The sequence below is a fragment of the Ranitomeya variabilis genome, chromosome 8 (assembly GCF_051348905.1).
Source record: "Ranitomeya variabilis isolate aRanVar5 chromosome 8, aRanVar5.hap1, whole genome shotgun sequence".
Taxonomy (NCBI): Eukaryota; Metazoa; Chordata; class Amphibia; order Anura; family Dendrobatidae; genus Ranitomeya; species Ranitomeya variabilis.
Genome location: NC_135239.1, coordinates 73,030,473 through 73,049,534, shown reverse-complemented (window position 1 = coordinate 73,049,534; position 19,062 = coordinate 73,030,473). Strand labels below are relative to the sequence as shown.

Below are 19,062 nucleotides of genomic sequence, written 5' to 3'. Positions count from 1 at the left end.
TATTCTGCCTCCAGTCTACGAGATGAATGTGCCTAAACCCTTGTGTCTGTACTTAGGCTGGTTTCACATTTGCAGTTGTGTCCGCAACGCTTCTGACGCATACATCCGCATGCATCTTGATTTCCTATCTTTAACATTGTAGACGCAGGTGCATGCGTTTGCATGCGTTCGCCCGCGTTTTTTCGCGATGTGCGGCAGCGCGCAGTTAACGCACCATGTTGGAATTTTTGAGGCGGCAAATTTCCATCAAATATGCACAGGCATGCGCATGCGGATGAGTGCGTTAAAAAAATGCATTACTGTCTATGGGAACGCATGCGTATGCATGTCTTTGTGTAAGCATGCGTTCGAAGCGCTTGCGTACTTCGGACTGCGCATGTCCAGGAACTGATTTAGACACGCCCATTGAGAAACACCGTCCTGGAAATATCAAACGCATGCGCATAAAAAATGCAAATGCATGAAAAAACACATGCAAACACTGCAGTATTTTTGCCAACATGCGTAAGCTGATACGGATAAAAAACGCTGCGTTATCATGCGTTATCATGCGTTTTTGCATGCGTTTGCATACGATACGCTGCGGACTCAACCGCAAATGTGAACCTAGCCTAACACTCATACTTTCTTTCCACGAGTATGTAGCTGAAGTAATTGTCTTAGGCCGATGCCACACTTCTGAGTGTAATGCAAGAAACTCGCGCAAGTCTCTCATCTCAATACGCAGCACTGCCGTCAGCACTCGGGACCGGAGTGTGCGGATACATGTATTTTTATGCAGCTGAACACTCCGGTCCGAGTGCCAGCGGCATTGCCGGGTATTGATGCGAGTTTCTCGCATTACACTCGCAAGTGTGACCCCGGCCTTAGTGTAAAACTTCCCCACCAGCAGTAACGTTTTACAATTAGTATTCAATTGCAAACAGTTTTGTGACAGGTTGAGGAACAGGTTGACTGCCTGAGGATTTTCATTAAAGAATCTCTCCCATGAACCTGTTTATCACCTATATCTGTGTATATGTGCATGTACTGTAGTGTCAGTGTGTTGACATACTTCCCTATCACCATCGTCTCCAGTCTCCAGCACCATTCTGATCCTCTTCTCAGTGACGTGACGGCAATCCACACTCTCGGGATCACTCATTCTATGCTCTATGCGTGAGCCGGAAGTCTCTTTTACAATGAAAGCATACGATGTCTTGTTCTGATGCACATAGACCTACAAAATAAAAGCCACTTCTGGGTCACGAAGAGCGCAGTGTGATCCGTAGAGTCTAAAGATCAATGATGTCACTGAGAAGAGAAGCAGAGTGCCGGTGGAAACAGGAGAGAGCAGCGACAGATGAGTATAGTAACACATAGTAACATACTACATACACAGGTTTCGGTGTAAAAAAAATCATGGTTGGACTTATTTGATCTAGTAGAGTAAAAATGTATTTGTAGCACAAAAACTGTCTTTCTATTGGATCCAAACACAAAAAGGTATCAGTTTATTGCTTACAGCTTTTGTAACTGCACCTGCCAAGTAAATTCCAGCCTCCAATCTTATTCAGGACTATAAAAGTTGCCCAGCATAGAAATGGGCAATGTTCTTTGTGGGTTATCTCTGATCATTTAAGCAGTACATAACAGCTATCCTCATCCTACCTATTTAGAGCATAAAAGGCCTATCGATCGCGCTCCTCGCTCTATGAAAGATGTAGAAAAAAACTTGTAACTAACTTAAATTAAGTGGCACTTGCTATTTTTTACAACAGACCCTTTGGCAATTGAATCTTTATAAAAGTCCTAAAAAGGCAGCGCTGTGGATCTTGCAGAGTGAAAACCAAATCAATAAACCTAATTCTTAACATAACAAGACAGAGATAATGACTAACAACAGGTAGGTTTGTAAATTTGTTCTGTGCAATTAATTAGCGCCTTACATTGGGCAGATGACTTGAAGCCAGCATTTATTGGTTTCGCTCCTCTAGAAGAATGCATTACTAGATGCTACTTGAAAACATATTTACATGAGATATATAAAACTAGCGTCTGTGTAAATCAAAACTTCTTTTCATATCTCACCCCTAGGCTTTAAATCCACAAGTAATGGAGAAATATGGTTCTGAATACATTTGATTAATGCATGACATGATCTAGTGTCTGAGAAAGAATGTATCTTTACATACAGGACTTTCCAAATAGAAAATTGTTACTATAGGATGATATTCTTCAATGATTCTTGGCAACATGCAGCAAATATTCACTGATCAAAGTGAAAATAAGTCCACAAACATATAAAATGTGGGATAATATGCATTGATCAGGTTACAAGAGAGTTAGAGTGATCTTCTCCAAACAGTAAAAATCAGCCTCCATTGCAGATTTGCTATGTTAGGGCCATTCCAATCTGGTACATTTATTAGCATTATTATTTATTTATATAGCACCATTGATTCCATGGTGCTGTACATGAAGAGGGGTTACATAAAAATTACAGACATCACTTACAGTAAGCAAGCTAACAATGACAGACTGATACAGAGGGGCGAGGACCCGGCCCTTCTGGGTTTACATTCTACAGGATGGTGGGAAAGGAGACAATGGGTTGGGGGGTTGCGGCAGCTCCGGTGTTGGCGAGGCGGTAGCTCCGGCGGTGAAAAGGAGGCAGCGGGGTCATTGCAGGCTGTGGGCTTTCTTGAAGAGGTGGGTTTTCAGGTTCCATCTGAAGGATCTGAATGTGGTTGGTAGTCGGATGTGTTGGGGCACAGAATTCCAGAGGATGGGTAATATTCGGGAGAAGTCTTGGAGGTGATTAGGTGAGGAGTAAATAAGTGTGGAGGAGAGAATGAGGTCTTGGGAGGACCGAAGATTACGTGACGGAAGATATGGACAGAGATATATGGAGGAGAAAGGTTGTGGATGGCCTTGTAGGTCATTATTAGTCATTTGAACTGGATATGCTAATGGGAATGGGAGCCAGTGAAGAGATTTGCAGAGGGGAGAAGCGGTGGAGTAGCGAGGAGAGAGATGAATTAGTCGGGCAGCAGAGTTAAGGATGGACTGGAGAGGTGCAAGATTGTTAGCAGGGAGGCCACAGAAAAGGATGTTGCAGTAGTCGAGGCAGGAGATGATGAGGGCATGCACAAGCATTTTAGTAGATTGAGGGCTGAGGAAAGGATGGATTCTGGAGATATTTTTGAGTTGGAGGCGACAGGAGGTGGAAAGAGCTTGGATTTGCGGTTTGAATGACAGGGCAGAGTCAAGGGTTACTTCGAGGCAGCGGACTTCCGGTACGGGGGAAAGCATGATGTCATTAATGGTGATAAATAGATCAGGAAGGAAGATCTGTGAGACGGAGGAAAGATGATGAGTTCAGATTTGTCCACATTGAGTTTGAGGAAGCGAGAGGAGAAGAAGGAGGATATGGCTGATAGACACTCTGGGATTCTGGACAGCAGAGCGGTGACATCTGGGCCAGAGAGGTAGATCTGAGTGTCATCAGCATACTGGTGGTACTGGAATCCATGGGACTTTGAGTTGCCCCAGGCCAAGTGTATAGATTGAGAAGAGTAAGGGACCTAGAACAGAGCCTTGGGGGACTCCAACAGAGACAGAGAGAGGATGGGATGAGGAGGGAGTGTGGGAGTGGGCAATGCTGAATGTGTGGTTGGAGAGGTATGAGGAGATCCAGGATAGTGTGAGGTCTTTGATGCAAAAAGAGGAGAGGATGTGTAGTAGGAGGCAGTGGTCAACTGTGTCGAAAGCAGAGGACAGGTTTAGAAGGAGACATATAGAGTATTGTCCATTAGCTTTGGCTGAAAGTAGGTCATTAGTAATTCTGGTCAGGGCAGTCTCAGTGGAATGATGGGGATGGAAACCAGATTGTAGATTGTTAAAGAGCAAGTTAGATGAGAGGTGGGAGGAAAGTTCAGCGTGGACGTGCTGCTCCAGGAGTTTGGAAGCGAAAGGGAGCAGCGATATTGGCCAATAGCTGGACATAGTGGTTGGGTCTAGGGTTGGCTTTTTAAGTATAGGCATGACTGTGGCATGTTTGAAAGCAGAAGGGAAGGTTCCAGAAGTTAGTGATAGGTTGAAGAGATGGGTTAGGGATGGTATAAGTGTGGTGTGAGGTTGGGGAGGAACTGGGATGGGATGGAGTCTACTGCACAAGTGGTGAGGTGTGATTTGGATAGGAGACAATTAAGCCCCCCTTCAGTGATCTTGGAGAGGGAGGTTATGTGGTTTGTGCATTGGTCTGGTATACAAAGGGGTTGTGGCGGTTGAACAATAAAGACTTGCCTTGTTTGGTTGATCTTATTTTTGAAGTATGTAGCAAAGTCCTCAGCAGAGATGTGGGAGGTTGGAGGGGGCAGTGGTGGGCGGAGGAAGGAGTTAAAAGTTTTGAATAACTGTTTGGGGTTGGAGGATAGGAAGGAAACAAGGGTTGTGAAGTAGGCCTGTTTAGCAGAGGTGAGGGCAAATTTGAAAGCGAGTGTTGCGTGTTTGAATGCAGTGAAATCATCTTGCGAATTTGTTTTCTTCCAATACTGCTCTGACATCCTGGACATTTGCCAGAGCTTTTTAGTGATGTTATTGTGCCAGGGTTGTCTATTGATATGTCACACTATGCCATGAACGAGAGGAGTGACCGTGCCAATAGCTGATGGAGAGTGGCATTGTAGAAAGCCGTGTCACTGTCTGTGTCCTGGAGTGAGGATATGGATGCCAGTGGTAGGATAGAGTCAGAGAGTGTGTGGGTGTCTAGGTGTGCAAGGTTTATACGGGGGTGCGCATGTTGCTGCACATGGGTGACAGGTGAGGGGGACAGGGATGAGAAAGCGAGCAGATGGTGGTCGCATAGAGGGAGAGGGGAGGTGGTGAAGTTAGATAGAGAGCAGAGATGGGTGAAGACCAGGTCTAATGTATGTCCGTCTGTGTGGGTGGCTGAGGAAGACCCCTGAGCAAGTTCAAAAGATGAAGTGTTGACTGTTGATTGAAGGGTATCAGTGGGGATAATAGAGTCACCCATGATGATAGTGGGAATGTCAGTGGAAAGAAAGTGATGAAGCCAGGTAGAGAATTGGTCAATAAAGGCAGTGGCCGGGCCCGGAGGTTGGTATATGACGGCCACTTGGAGGTTGGAGGGAGAGTAGATGCAGACAGAGTGGACTTCAAAAGAAGGGAGAATGAGGAAGGGAAGAGGTGGTATTGGGTTAAAGGTGCAGTTAGTGGAAAGGAGAAGACCTACACCTCCACTCGAGGCATGTGGGTGAAGTGGAGGCCGCCATAACACAGCGCAGCAGGGGAGGCGGTGTCGGAGGGTGTCAGCCATGTTTCTGTGAGGCCGAGGAAGGCAAGTTTATGGCATATCTACAGTATTGGATGTCTTTTTGAAATCAGGACACCAGTGGGACCATCATCTATTGTATCTTTATGACATATCTTGTGGATATGCACTACATTTCACACATGGGAAAAACCTTTGAATCATGGAAGCTTGAAAGGATTGTCGGAGTTGTTAAAAAATTAGCCTAAGGATAGGAAATGGTATAAAATAAAAATAGAATTACTACCCTATCAATTCCCACAAATCCTGCAGCAACAATGTTATGTTCCTTACTTACTTTACTGTTGCCGCCAATCGCTGTCTTTTAAGGTCATGGGCAGGACATGCAAATGTCACCTTTGAGGACAAGGATTGGCTGCAACAGTCATGTTAATGATGGCTATGGCGTCATCACTTCAAGGCTAGCAGGAACCAGAAGAGCAGCGTAACCGAAATAGCAGGTGGATTGAATAGGTAACGTACGCTTTTTTATTATTTTATACTTCATGTCCTGCCATCGGTCCCCCCAAAAAAACATTTAAGCACTTTTCAAAGATACTATAATATCTACTGGCTCTTTCCATCAGTGATAAAAGTGTGGTCCGAAACAAAAGTTCTTTTTAAGCCTAAATCACTATTTAATTCCATAGTCTAATCTCTTTTCTAATATACTTTAAGTATATACACTATCTATCTAATTTTTTTTTGCAACAACCTCTTTAATGATGCTTTGTTTGAGGATCCCAGTACATGCTGGGATACACAAATGAATCATTATCAGAGAGAAAAGGCTGCGGTCACTGCTGAAGCCTCTGCCCCCTCCCTGAAAAAAACGCATCATTAGTGACCTCCATTTCAGGGACTGGGCTAGTCCTTTCTCTACTGCACAATGTCACTTGTGGTGTTAATGCTGATCTCTGCTTTTCCTGCACACTGTTTAATCTTCTTACAACATGCACTAACAGTGCGCTTTCTTTCCTGCTTGATACTTCTGATCAGAGATGGTGAGCGCAATGTCACTATGCATAGTGCTCAATGACAAGATCCTACAGAGCATCTGTCGTAATTGACAAATAGAGCTGGGACTAGCCCCAGAAACAGAGGTCACTGAGTATGTTTCATTTCTGGGATGGCGCAGAAGCAGCAGCAGCTTCATTTGAGTATCCCTACATGCACTGAGAATTCTCAAATGAAACGTCATCAAGGAAGAAGTAGTACAAATAAAAAAAAAGGATTTAATGTAGTGAGGAAATGATAGAAACATTTTAATTAAACTAAATGAATGTATATTAGAAAAGAGATTAGATTGTTATAATGAATAGATTGACATTTAGGATTAAAATAAATTTTTGTTTCAGACCACCCCTTTACGTATTAAGAAAAAAGAAGAATAGCAAAGTAAGGGAAAAGGAAATGAGAGATGATATTTGAAGATATGATTTGTGTTCCAGTTGTTTGGAGAGGAGTAGAGTATTGGGTTGATGGGTTGTTATGGCAAATGTGACATTCTAGATACTGGCTAGTGTCATATATGCATTTTCTAATTTTCCTTTGACATGGGCTGGATAGATATCAATGAAAGCTTTCCGAACAGTCAACCAGATTTCGTAATGACAAAGCCTGGTCGATTTTTCTATGGTGTCATCTTTGTATCTAGAGAAAACTATATGTCAAGTTCAGAAATGTCATACCTCACACAGAATGTAGTGCTACATATTGTACAGATTACAGTTATGACCTTATCGTCTTTATTCCCTATTGTACCTTTTGTTGTATCCATCCCAATGCAGCATTCAGCCTATACAGTTATAAGTTGACAATATTCATTTTTAATGGGATCTTGAGGGAAAGCATCTATTACAGAGCAATATTCTTCAATAATAGTTCCAGTTTATTATACCAATATATATTGGAAGAAGAGCAATGTTAGTTTATTAGCCACAGTGATTGATCAGACTACACATAAACCACAAGTAAAGTTGTATAAAACATATTCATATATGTAAAATGGTAGGAAGAGACAATGATTAAGGCCGGGGTCACACTTGCGAGTGCAATGAGAGAAACTCGTGCGAGTCTCTCTCATCAATACCCGGCGCTGCCGCCGCCATTCGGGACCGGAGTGTACGGCTGCATGTATTTCTATGCAGATGAACGCTCCGGTCCCGAGTGCCGGTGGCAGTGCCGGGTATTGATGCGAGTTTCTCGCAATGCACTTGCAAGTGTGACCCCGGCCTAAAATGTAGAGAAGCTCAGTGAGTGGCGATATGACCGCTCTGGTGAGAAGCGCAGTGATACAACAACTAGAGAAAGAGTGCCAAGTTCTCTTTGATCATGGCATAAAGGTTAGGAGTCTACTGGAGCATCTTGCATTGAGAATGGAGTTCCGTGTTCCCTTTTCTGCTCCAATGACCTTACAAGACCTTCAATGAAGATCTTATTTGGGTTTATCTTAGCTACCAGTGGATGTGTCACCTTACTAAGCACACATATGGTAATTTTAGAATTAAACCGATTTTTTCTACTATACTTAAAATATATTTCCTTTATTATTACTGCAGCATCAAATTTGGTAATTATACCCATTGGCCATTAAGGAGCATTCCGATGATGGGATGTTTTAGAACATTTATCTTATCAGATACATTTAGGAGCATGAACAGCCATCTCTTTATTGAAAACTAGGATCCACATTCAGTGGTTTGCAAAAGTATTCAATCCCTTGGCATTTTTCATGATTTGCTACCTCACAACCGGGAATTTCAGTTTTTTTTTTAGGGTTCATGAAAAGAACATTCCTACAACTGTGAATATTTGTTTTTCTTTTTATTGTGAAGCAAGCAACAAATAGGACAAAATAACTGAAAACTTCAGTGTGCATAACTATTCTCCCCCCTAAAGTCAGTACTTGGTAGAACCTCCTTTTGCTGCAATTACATCTTCAAGTCACAATGGATAAGTTTCTATGAGCTTTCCACATCTTGCCACTGGGATTTTTGCCTATTCCTCAAGGCAAAACTGATCCAGCTCCTTTAAGTTAGATGGCTTCCTCTGGTGACCAGCAGTCTTCAAGTCTGACCACAAATTCTAGTTGGATTGAGGTCTGGGCTTTGACTAGGCCACACCCAAATATTTACACGTTTCCTCTTAAACCACTCAAGTGTTGCTTTTGAAGTATGCTTTGGGTCATTGTCTTGTTGGAAGGTGAACCTGCATCCCAGTCTGAAATCACTGACAGACTGAAACAGGTTTTGCTCAAGAATATCCCTGTATTTCGCACCATCCATCTCCCCCTTGGTTTGGACCATTTTTTCTGTCCCTGCTGTCAAAAAACATCCTCACAACATGATGCTGCCACTACCATGTTTCACTGTGGGGATGGTGTTCCTGGGGTGATGAACTGTGTTGGTTTGGCACCAGACATAGCGTTTACCTTTGTGGCCAAAAAGTTCAATTTTGGTCTCATCTGATCACAGCACCTTCCTCCATGCATTTGAATAGTCTCCGACATTCTTTTGGCAAGCTCAAAACGAGCCTTACAATTTTTGTGTGTAAGTAATGGCTGTTTTCTGCCCACTCTTCCATAATGGTCACCTCTATGGACTGTACGGTTTATTGTGGTCATATAGACAGATACTCTAGCCTCTGCTTGGGAACTCTGCAGCTCTTTAAGCATTACCTTTAGTCTCTGTGCTGCCTCACTGATTAATTCCCTACCTGCCCGGGCTGGGAGTTTTGGTGGGTGGCCCTTTTTTGGCAGGTTTGTTGTGGTACCATGTTTTTTACATTTGATGATAATGGATTTGATGGTGCTCCGGGGGATCATCAGAGATTGAGATTTTTTTTATAACCGAACCCTGAGATGTACTTCTCAACAACTTTGTCCCTGACTTGTTTGGAGATCTCCTTGGTCTTCATTGTGTTGTTTGGTTAGTGGTGCCTCTTGCTTTATGGTGTTTGGTTAGTGGTGCCTCTTGCTTTATGGTGTTTGGTTAGTGGTGCCTCTTGCTTTATGGTGTTTGGTTAGTGGTGTCTCTTGCTTTATGGTGTTTGGTTAGTGGTGCCTCTCGCTTGATGGTGTTGCAGCCTCTGTGGCCTTTCAGAAAAGGTTAAGTGTATATACTGACCGACGTGTGACACTTTGATTGCACATGGATGGACTTCCTTTCACTAAGCATGTGACTTATGAAGGTAATTGCTTGCACCAAAAATTTTTAGGGGCTTCATAGCAAAAATAGCAAATGCATATGCACACGCCAAATTTTATTTATTTGATCCCATAAATTTAATTTATTCCTATATTTTTCAACCAGCCTAGACAATTTAGTGCTGATGCATCACACACAAAATTGGATTACAATAATATTTAAAAACAGGTTGTAATGCAGCAAAATAAGTAAAAAGCCAAGTGGATGAATACTTTCACACGCCACTGTATTCCAGAAATTAGTAGGAGTCCCCTTTTTTTGGATCCTCAACTCCAACCCTAGTTTTGTGATTGACATGCCAAGAGATGTTCTTGTTGAAATACCCTTGTATTACATACAGACATTGTATAAAAGAAGACACATATACAGAACTGATGTACACAAATGCAGGATAGATTACTAGTTTTATTTGCAGCTTTCTTCATGTTTCCAATGACAATAAAAGAATTCCTGGATATAAAAGATAATTGTTATTTTATATTCCCCAAACTCCTCCTGATTGTGCCTGCTGCTTCTGTCTCATTCACTTGATGTCTTTGGGTTTCTCATCTATCACATTGCTCATCTGCTTCGTGTTTCAGTCATGTGGTCCTTCCCATTGCTTACATTTTTTAGGCCGTCAAACATTGACCTCCTCCATTTGTATCTGACTATATTCTCTAGAAAACAGAATCGCTGACGCTCATTCCCTGTGATGAGTTTTGGCTACTGATTTTCTGAATTTTTACTCTATTTGATGATATCATTTTATGCAGCTATTCAAGTGGGGAAGGTTCATTCACCATTTTATTTTAACCACTGCATGACATCATGTCAGATAACTTGACTCCATGCTTACATTACAAACTGGATGTAAGGGCTTACAATTAAAGTCCGGTATCACCATTTTTATGCGGTTTAGGGGAAAATGTTCACCACAATATCAACTATGTGGTTTCCTACCAAATTCTATAAGATGAATAAAAGATATCCATATTTGCCAACTTATTTAATTAAATATGAGTCTTTATGCAGGTACTCCTGTGAGGAGAAGGAAAAGAAGAGCTCTACTGAATACTTTACTAGCAATGAGGTGACGTTTATTAATTCTAGACAAAATCAAGGAAAGGAAAGGATGCACTTTAGGCTAGGGTCCAATCCGATCACCTACACACCCTAAGCTTCAAATATTCACGGTGACATGTGACGTGCTACAGCAGCTCAAGAAGAGTCACGATACAAAAATAATTGATGCAATTGATACAAAAGCCAAGTTGCAACATAAGTCGCAATTGAGTGACATGTTGCATGGGAGTTAATTTGTTATCTATGCCTAGTTGGTCCCTTGATACTTGTGACCAGGCACAGAAAATCCAACGCATATGGAAACATTTGTGACTCTGTGTCACATTCGCAACGTGACAACATCCAATGTTGCAGTGTGTTGCTGCAACATCAGTGCCGTGTGACACATGTCGTTGTGTAGTCCTAGCCTAAAATGGATCTACTGCTTTGAAAAAACAAAAGACTTTCTGTAGAAAAATAGATGAAAAGTAAAGATTTCGACTAGTGAGCCCAGCATTTCAGCTGACCCAGGATCTTCTTCTAGGCAATATGATTTCACTCACTGCCCATCTCTACTTGTCCAGAAAACATATTCTGTTTTACTATCCGATTTACACCATCTCGGGTGTAACATACTGTATACCTACAGTACAGACCAAAAGTTTGGACACACCTTCTCATTTAAAGATTTTTCTGTATTTTCATGGCTATGAAAATTGCACATTCACACTGAAGGCATCAAAACTATGAATTAACACATGTGGAATTATATACTTAACAAAAAAGTGTGAAACAACTGAAATTATGTATTTTATTCTAGGTTCTTCAAAGTAGCCACTTTTTGCTTTGATGACTGCTTTGCACACTCTTGGCATTCTCTTGATGAGCTTCAAGAGGTAGTCACCGGGAATGGTCTTCCAACAATCTTGAAGGAGTTCCCAGAGATGCTTAGCACTTGTTGGCCCTTTTGCCTTCACTCTGCGGTCCAGCTTACCCCAAACTATCTCGATTGGGTTCTGGTCTGGTGACTGTGGTCAAAAAGCCCTTACACAGCCTGGAGGTGTGTTTGGGGTCATTGTCCTGTTGAAAAATAAATGATGGTCCAACTAAACACAAACCGGATGGAATAGCATGCTGCTGCAAGATGCTGTGGTAGCCATGCTGGTTCAGTATGCCTTCAATTTTGAATAAATCCCCAACAGTGTCACCAACAAAGCACCCCCACACCATCACACCTCCTCCTCCATGCTTCACGGTGGGAATCAGGCATGTAGAGTCCATCCGTTCACCTGTTGTGCGTCGCACAAAGACACGGTGGTTGGAACCAAAGATCTCAAATTTGGACTTATCAGACCAAAGCACAGATTTCCACTGGTCTAATGTCCATTCCTTGTTTTCTTTAGCCCAAACAAGTCTCTTCTGCTTGTTACCTGTCCTTAGCAGTGGTTTCCTAGCAGCTATTTTACCATGAAGGCCTGCTGCACAAAGTCTCTTCACAGTTGTTGTAGAGATGTGTCTGCTGCTAGATCTCTGTGTGGCATTGACCTGGACTCTAATCTGAGCTGCTGTTAACCTGCGATTTCTGAGGCTCGTGACTCGGGTAAACTTATCCTCAGAAGCAGAAGTGACTCTTGGTCTTCCTTTCCTGGGGCGGTCCTCATGTGAACCAGTTTCTTTGTAGCGCTTGATGGTTTTTGCCACTGCACTTGGGCACACTTTCAAAGTTTGCCCAATTTTTCATACTGACTGACCTCCATTTCTTAAAGTAATGATGGCCACTCGTTTTTCTTTACTTAGCTGCTTTTTTCTTGTCATAATACAAATTCTAACAGTCTATTCAGTAGGACTATCAGCTGTGTATCCACCAGACTTCTGCACAACACAACTGATGGTCCCAACCCCATTTATAAGGCAAGAAATCCCACTTATTAAACCTGACAGGGCACACCTGTGAAGTGAAAACCATTCCCGGTGACTACCTCTTGAAGCTCATCAAGAGGATGCCAAGAGTGTGCAAAGCAGCCATCAAAGCAAAAGGTGGCTACTTTAAAGAACCTAGAATATAAGACATATTTTCAGTTGTTTCACACTTTTTTGTTAAGTATATAATTCCACATGTGTTAATTCATAGTTTTGATGCCTTCAGTGTGAATGTACAATTTTCATAGTCATGAAAATACAGAAAAATCTTTAAATGAGAAGGTGTGTCCAAACTTTTGGTCTGTACTGTATATACATATAAGCAGCAAACTAAAGTGATATATTCTAGAGAAACCCAGTCCCTTACAGCAGATCTTGAGGACCATGGCTAATAAGGTGATGTAACCCAGTCCCTTACAGCAGATCTTGAGGACCAAGGCTAATAAGGTAATGTAACCCAGTCCCTTACATCATATCTTGAGGATCATTGCTAATAAAGTGATGCAACCCAGTCCCTTACATCATATCTTGAGGATCAAGGCTAATAATGTGATGTAGCCCAATCCCATAAAGCAGATCTTGAGGATCAAGGCTAATAAGGTGATGTAGCCCTGTCCCATAAAGCAGATCTTGAGGATCATGGCTAATTAGGTGATGTGTAACTCAGTCCCTTACAGCAGATCTTGAGGATCAAGGCTATAAGGTAATGTAGCCCAGTCCCTTACAGCAGATCTTGAGGATCAAGGCTAATGAGGTGATGAAACCAAGTCCCTTACAGCAGATCTTGAGGATCATGGCTAATAAGGTGATGTAACCCAGTCCCTTACAGGCAGAGCTTGAGGATCAAGGTTAATAAGGTGATGCAACCCAGTCCCATAAAGCAGATCTTGAGGATCATGGCTAATTAGGTGATGTGTAACTCAGTCCCTTACAGCAGATCTTGAGGATCAAGGCTAATAAGGTAATGTAGCCCAGTCCCTTACAGCAGATCTTGAGGATCAAGACTAATAATGTGATGTAACCCAGTCCATTACAGCAGATCTTGAGGATCATGGCTAATAAGATGATATAACCCAGTCCCTTACAGCAGATCTTGAGGATCATGGCTAATAAAGTGACGTAACCCAGTACTTTATAGCAGATCTTGAGGATCATGGCTTATAAGATGATGTAACCCAGTCCCTTACAGCACATATTGAGGATCAAGGCTAATACGGTGATGCAATGCAGTCCCTTACAGCAGATCTTGAGGATCATGGCTAATAAAGTGATGCAACCCAGTCCCTTACAGCAGATCTTGAGGATCATGGCTAATAAAGTGATGTAACCCAGTCCCTTACAGCAGATCTTGAGGATCATGGCTAATAAAGTGATGTAACCCAGTCCTTTACAGCAGATCTTGAGGATCATGGCTAATAAGGTGATGTAGTCCAGTCCCTTTTCCATGGTCTGCAGGAGCTGCTCTCAGGAATTGATGTTGCTCTCAGGAATTGATGTGCCGCAGCAGAAGTATTTTATACTGCAAACAGATACAAGTGGTTACATCCATTTACATGAATCTGTTATATTTATAATGTTCTAGCAAACATTTTGACATAAATGTGATTTTGCATATACAGTAGAAATACTAGTTAATTTCTGTACTAAGTCACTGCATAGCTGCACAATACTAAGATATAGTTGTTATTAAAGCACCACTCCAATATTTTTTTATTTCAGCGCTGGTGTGGTGCCATTGATCAAAGTTCGCTGACCCTAGTTTTATACTTACCAGCTGCTGCCTTCAGCTCTTTCCGGTGCCACCTCGGTCTTGCTGTGCCATCGTGAGACCACAACTTCTGACTGATCATAAGTCAGAGGTTATGGTCACAAGCGCTCAATGCAAGTCTATGAGAGCCTTGTTCTGGCCTTGTTCTGGCTCTCAGAGACTTACATTGAGTTGTGACTTCCGGATCACCCAGCAAACACAAGAGCAATCCAGCAGGTCGCAACCTGCAGAAGGCCAGCGATAGCTGTGCTGAGAACAGATGAAGGCTGGTAAGTAGAATACTAGGGGCAGGGAGCTTAGATTTGTAGCACCACTCCAGCGGTAAAATAGAAGCAAATACTAGCGTGGTGCTTTAAACCAGGGCATAGTAAGAATTAATTACTTTTTCAGAGGGACAATAGATAAAGTCATTAAAAGATTATTTCCAAGATAAGTAATTTCCTACCAAGCAAATAAGGTATTACTTGATTACTGGGAACAGAGCTCGAAAACATGAAAACAAGGCTTTGGAACCCAAGAACATGGCTCTCGAACTCAAGAATAGGGACTCTGCAAAGCCTCATCTTGAATGGAGTGCACTTGGGCATGCTCAACTTCGGCTCCATTCATTGCCTCTTCTAGAGGTGGAAAACTGTCCTTGGCTTTCTCGGACCGCCCCATAGAAACTGTATAGGGTGGAAGTCAAGCATGCACACATCCGCTGCATTTATGATAAGTCTCTGTGGAGCCCTATACTTGGGTTCAAGAGCCCTGTTTTGGGATTGCTAGGGGTCCCAGCGATCAGACCCACAGCGACTGGTAAGTTATTCTCTCTCCTAAGGATTGGATATTGGAGATATCTTCCTATCTTATGAATACCTTTTAAGGGTAGAAAAAGTCATAAGTCCATTTAGGAAGGGAAATGTAAACCTTGAATTGTCCTAATTTTAGAGAAACTAAATTCCTTTCCCTTTCTAGATGGCAATTGGAATAAATCCTTAGATCAATAACCCATCTAATATATATCTAACACAGTTAAGTGATCACTCTCCGGCTACCACTTCTTTCTGCTGGAAAGCTGAAGTGAGACAGTAGCTGCGGACTTGAAAAAAGTCAGTTTTTATGACTCCACTATCCGGTGCCAAACACTTTTGATTTTTTTTATGCGCCTCAGGGAAAATGTGCCAAACAAAAAAACAGCTTCATTTTAAAGGAATGAGTTGGCAAATGTGTGAGCGGTTGTTGGCTTCCTTCCAATACTGCAGCCTGATAGACTTGACAGAAAGTTGTCTTTTTATGCTTTATTTGGTGGTTATTCATGTGACAACTTCATTCTCAATGAAATTGACCCTACTGACATGGCGTCTTTGCCAGCTGTAGGATATAGATTGTTCTTTGAGAGTACTACTTTCAGAAATGGGTTAGAATATTGTTTTCCCCCTCACCAACTGCAAATTGAGTCATGTTTTAAATACCATGATTAATAATGGGTCACCTGTTTTGTAATATATTGTATATTAGTGGGTAAAAAAACATAGAACTCTCTGTGAGTTCTCGATTACGGCTGAAGTATTTTCTATTGCTTATTCTACCTATATTAGTTTGACTGAGTGCCTGTCAAAGTTCTATTACTACCAGGGGGACTAGTTATTGAACTGCAGTAGTACCACCCTTGGTGATACCTAAGGCAACTCTGTTTTACTTCAGCATGATGTTCTGTCTGAAAGTACTTCAGTCAGCACTAGTTAATTTTAATGAATCCCCTCTAAGTTTCAGTATCACAACATCATGCTGACATCTAGCACCATACCCCTCACATGGTCCTTACCAAGCATGCCTTCTCTTTCTTTCTTCCTCTCTCTCTTTCTCCCCCCACCTCCTTCCTCACAAGATTGCTTTTGCTACGGGAACTCCAACCGCTGCACTTACATCGAGATTGTACACACGGCGGTCTGCGTGGGCTGCAGACACAACACTCGTGGTCAGCATTGTGAGAAGTGCAAGAGAGGCTTCCACAGAAATGGGTCTGCCAAACTGGATGATGTAAATGTATGCATAGGTCAGTTCACTAATGCTCTTCGTGCTCTACAAATCACACGTGCATGGTTGGGGATGGACATCAGGGTAAAACTAAGAGTTTCCAAAATGTCTTCATTGTTTTTGAAACGTTTTCTTATGTCCATCACAAAGCAGAGTTTGGAGAATCAGATTGTGGTATGACATTACTTCTCCATGTTTCACAAAATTACAGTGTAATAAATTATTTGCTACTTAAAATAATATTTAGGCACGGATATTTTGACCAAGCATTTTTTATGTTGTATTGTGCGATTTAATTATCAATGCATTTAATAACAAGTAGGGTTCTCATAGTCATCATAGTCCATTCTATCTATGATGGCCAACACAGTCTTCTTTAAGATAGTTTTTTGAGAGTGTGTCCAACGCTTGGGTGCAGCAGTTGAAGTTGCCCTTGGGCCTGGTAGCTTAGGGGGCCCCAAAGGTCCTTTAGGCCAACCCGATAAAGCCAAGAGGCCTTTCGCACGCTCACACTACAACAGTGATGCTAGAGTACGATGCTCCAAATTAATTAAGAGGCATAAATTAATAAACTCAGTGCATCTTCTGAGTGATGTCCACCTTCATGTGCATCTCCAGAAATGATATACCAGTCAGTGACTGGAGTATAATTTCTGGTGTACAAAATGCCAGCACTATTAATGAATTGGACAGGAAGGTGTGGCCATGCCCAGTGCCGCCTCGGCTTTTCGTCATCTCTGCTCACTTCCAAGGTGATTCAAGCTAATGTGAAAAACAGCAAAGTCACAACCTTGTAATAAGGAGGACATGGAGTCAAAAAGTGCCAAAAAATAAACAAAATTTTATTTAAAAATTCATAGCTATATAATAGATATTAATTACATGGGTCACATGTGTACAAACAAGTGAATAAATCCATAGGTGTAATAAATGACCAAGGAAAGACTGGGAAACAGGAAGAGAAGCGCCTATGGTAAGCCTGCTAATATTAGCCTAGTAACAGTGTGTGTAGCCAATACTATATAGCAGAAAGTAACCGCAATCACTCCCCCTGAGGAAGCGAGACTATTTGTACGCGAAACGCGCGTTGGGGTTTGTGGCCGAGGTTCTGACGGAACTGAATATGGATAATGGATAATTATTGCCTTTATTTACTTGCATTAATGTAGGGATGACAGGCACGCTAAGCTATGGACATTGTAACGGTGTAGTGATCTAAATAGGGTGATTGCGAGTGAATGACCAGTCTTTCCTTGGTCATTTATTACACCTATGGATTCATTCACTTGTTTGGACACATGTGACCCATGTAATTAATATCTATTATATAGTATATATTTTTGAATAAAATTTTGTTTATTTTTTGGTACTTTTTGACTCCATGTCCTCTTTATTACAAATTGATTGATGAGTCACCATTCACATGGGTGTTTACTGGTATCTTCTAAAAGTCACAACCTTTTTGTGCAACTCCATGTTGTGCAAAAAATGTATGACTTTTGAAAGTTTTTACAAAAGTTTTCTGGGGTAAAAGATTTATTGAATCAGCCCCCAATACTTTAAAAGACCTATGATAGTTGGGAACCCTGTGTTATGTTTTGTATTGGGGCCCACAGACTTCAAGTTACGCCACTGGTCAGATTGTGCGTGTAGCATGGCACCCTATGTACACCTCATGGGCCTGTATATCTGCCCCAACAGACCAAACATGTACTGTGTGTGCTAAATGCAGTAAATCCTATTTCGTAATCCTAGAAAAATCTTTCATTTACACATTTTATTGCATTATCTTCATGAAGAGTAACCACTAAAAACAGAATATAAGTTTCAACTAGAGATGAGGGAATCAATTTGTAGGCATCTGGTCCAGTAGTCCATACTGTAAATTGCCTTATACCCACTATAATCCTTGGCACCTCATCTGATTACTGGGCCTGGTGCAAGGTCATGTACGGCAACGATCATGTCGTGATGGACCATAAAAATCAAAAGCAGTATTGGGGAATTTGGTAGGTTGGAGGTGGTTCCCAGGACTCCTGACTGGCCAATCGATTTGCTCATCTCTAGTTCCTACACTGGTGTTATACCAGGGGCATGGATTGTGGTTTAGTATTGAATCTCATATTGTTATGTATGATTGTTATGTAATTTTCTACATTTTCTTATCTGGGTAATAGTGCACCATGAGATGTTACAGTAAATGTGAATTATTTCTTGTGGTGCTATTGTGTATCGAAGCCCCATCTTCGTAGATCAAAATGACAAGCTTTCTTTTCTTTCATAACATTTGCCGAAGCTCATCTTGGTTGGATTAATCATCATTTCTATGAATCAAGTTTGGCTTCTAAGGATTGACTGCATGTAATTCAGCTTATTTTAGCCTGAGATGGTGCTGAGATTTCCAGCTGAGAGAGGAGGAGAGAGAGCTGATTCATTTAGAATCGGAATGATGTGTACATGACTACTGCGGAGACTACATATTGTGAAGACATGAGTGTAATTCCTAAACACAACATGTGCATTTATTTTATAGGAGGTTGTTTTCAAACCTTATTAAAGGAAATTGTATTCGGGTGGAGTGATTTAAGAAAAACGGGTGTCAGGGGTCAACATTTTGTAGTCTGCGGGAAATATTCAGGAGGTAAAGTGTAGGAATTATAGGCAAACAGAATTTAGAATTAGACACAAGCATCATGTTGTGTTTCACAGGAAATGTAAAAACTGTAATTTAATGGACCATTGCAGTGATTTGTTTTATTTTCCCGTGTACTAGCTACCATGCATGTGAG

General features: G+C 41.6%; 1 protein-coding gene across 7 annotated transcripts in view; it reads left to right on the top strand.

Moving 5' to 3' along the window:
• Positions 1–19,062, top strand: part of NTNG1 (netrin G1) — a 447,853-nt gene that overhangs the window by 324,530 nt on the left and 104,261 nt on the right. For 2 of the 7 annotated variants that reach the window (XM_077277358.1, XM_077277356.1), the window contains one exon: positions 16,125–16,292. The exons of the other annotated variants lie outside the window; for them this stretch is intronic. In XM_077277358.1, the coding sequence (XP_077133473.1) occupies positions 16,125–16,292 (168 nt within the window). The remainder of the gene's footprint in view (positions 1–16,124; positions 16,293–19,062) is intronic. 7 annotated transcript variants of the gene reach the window in all.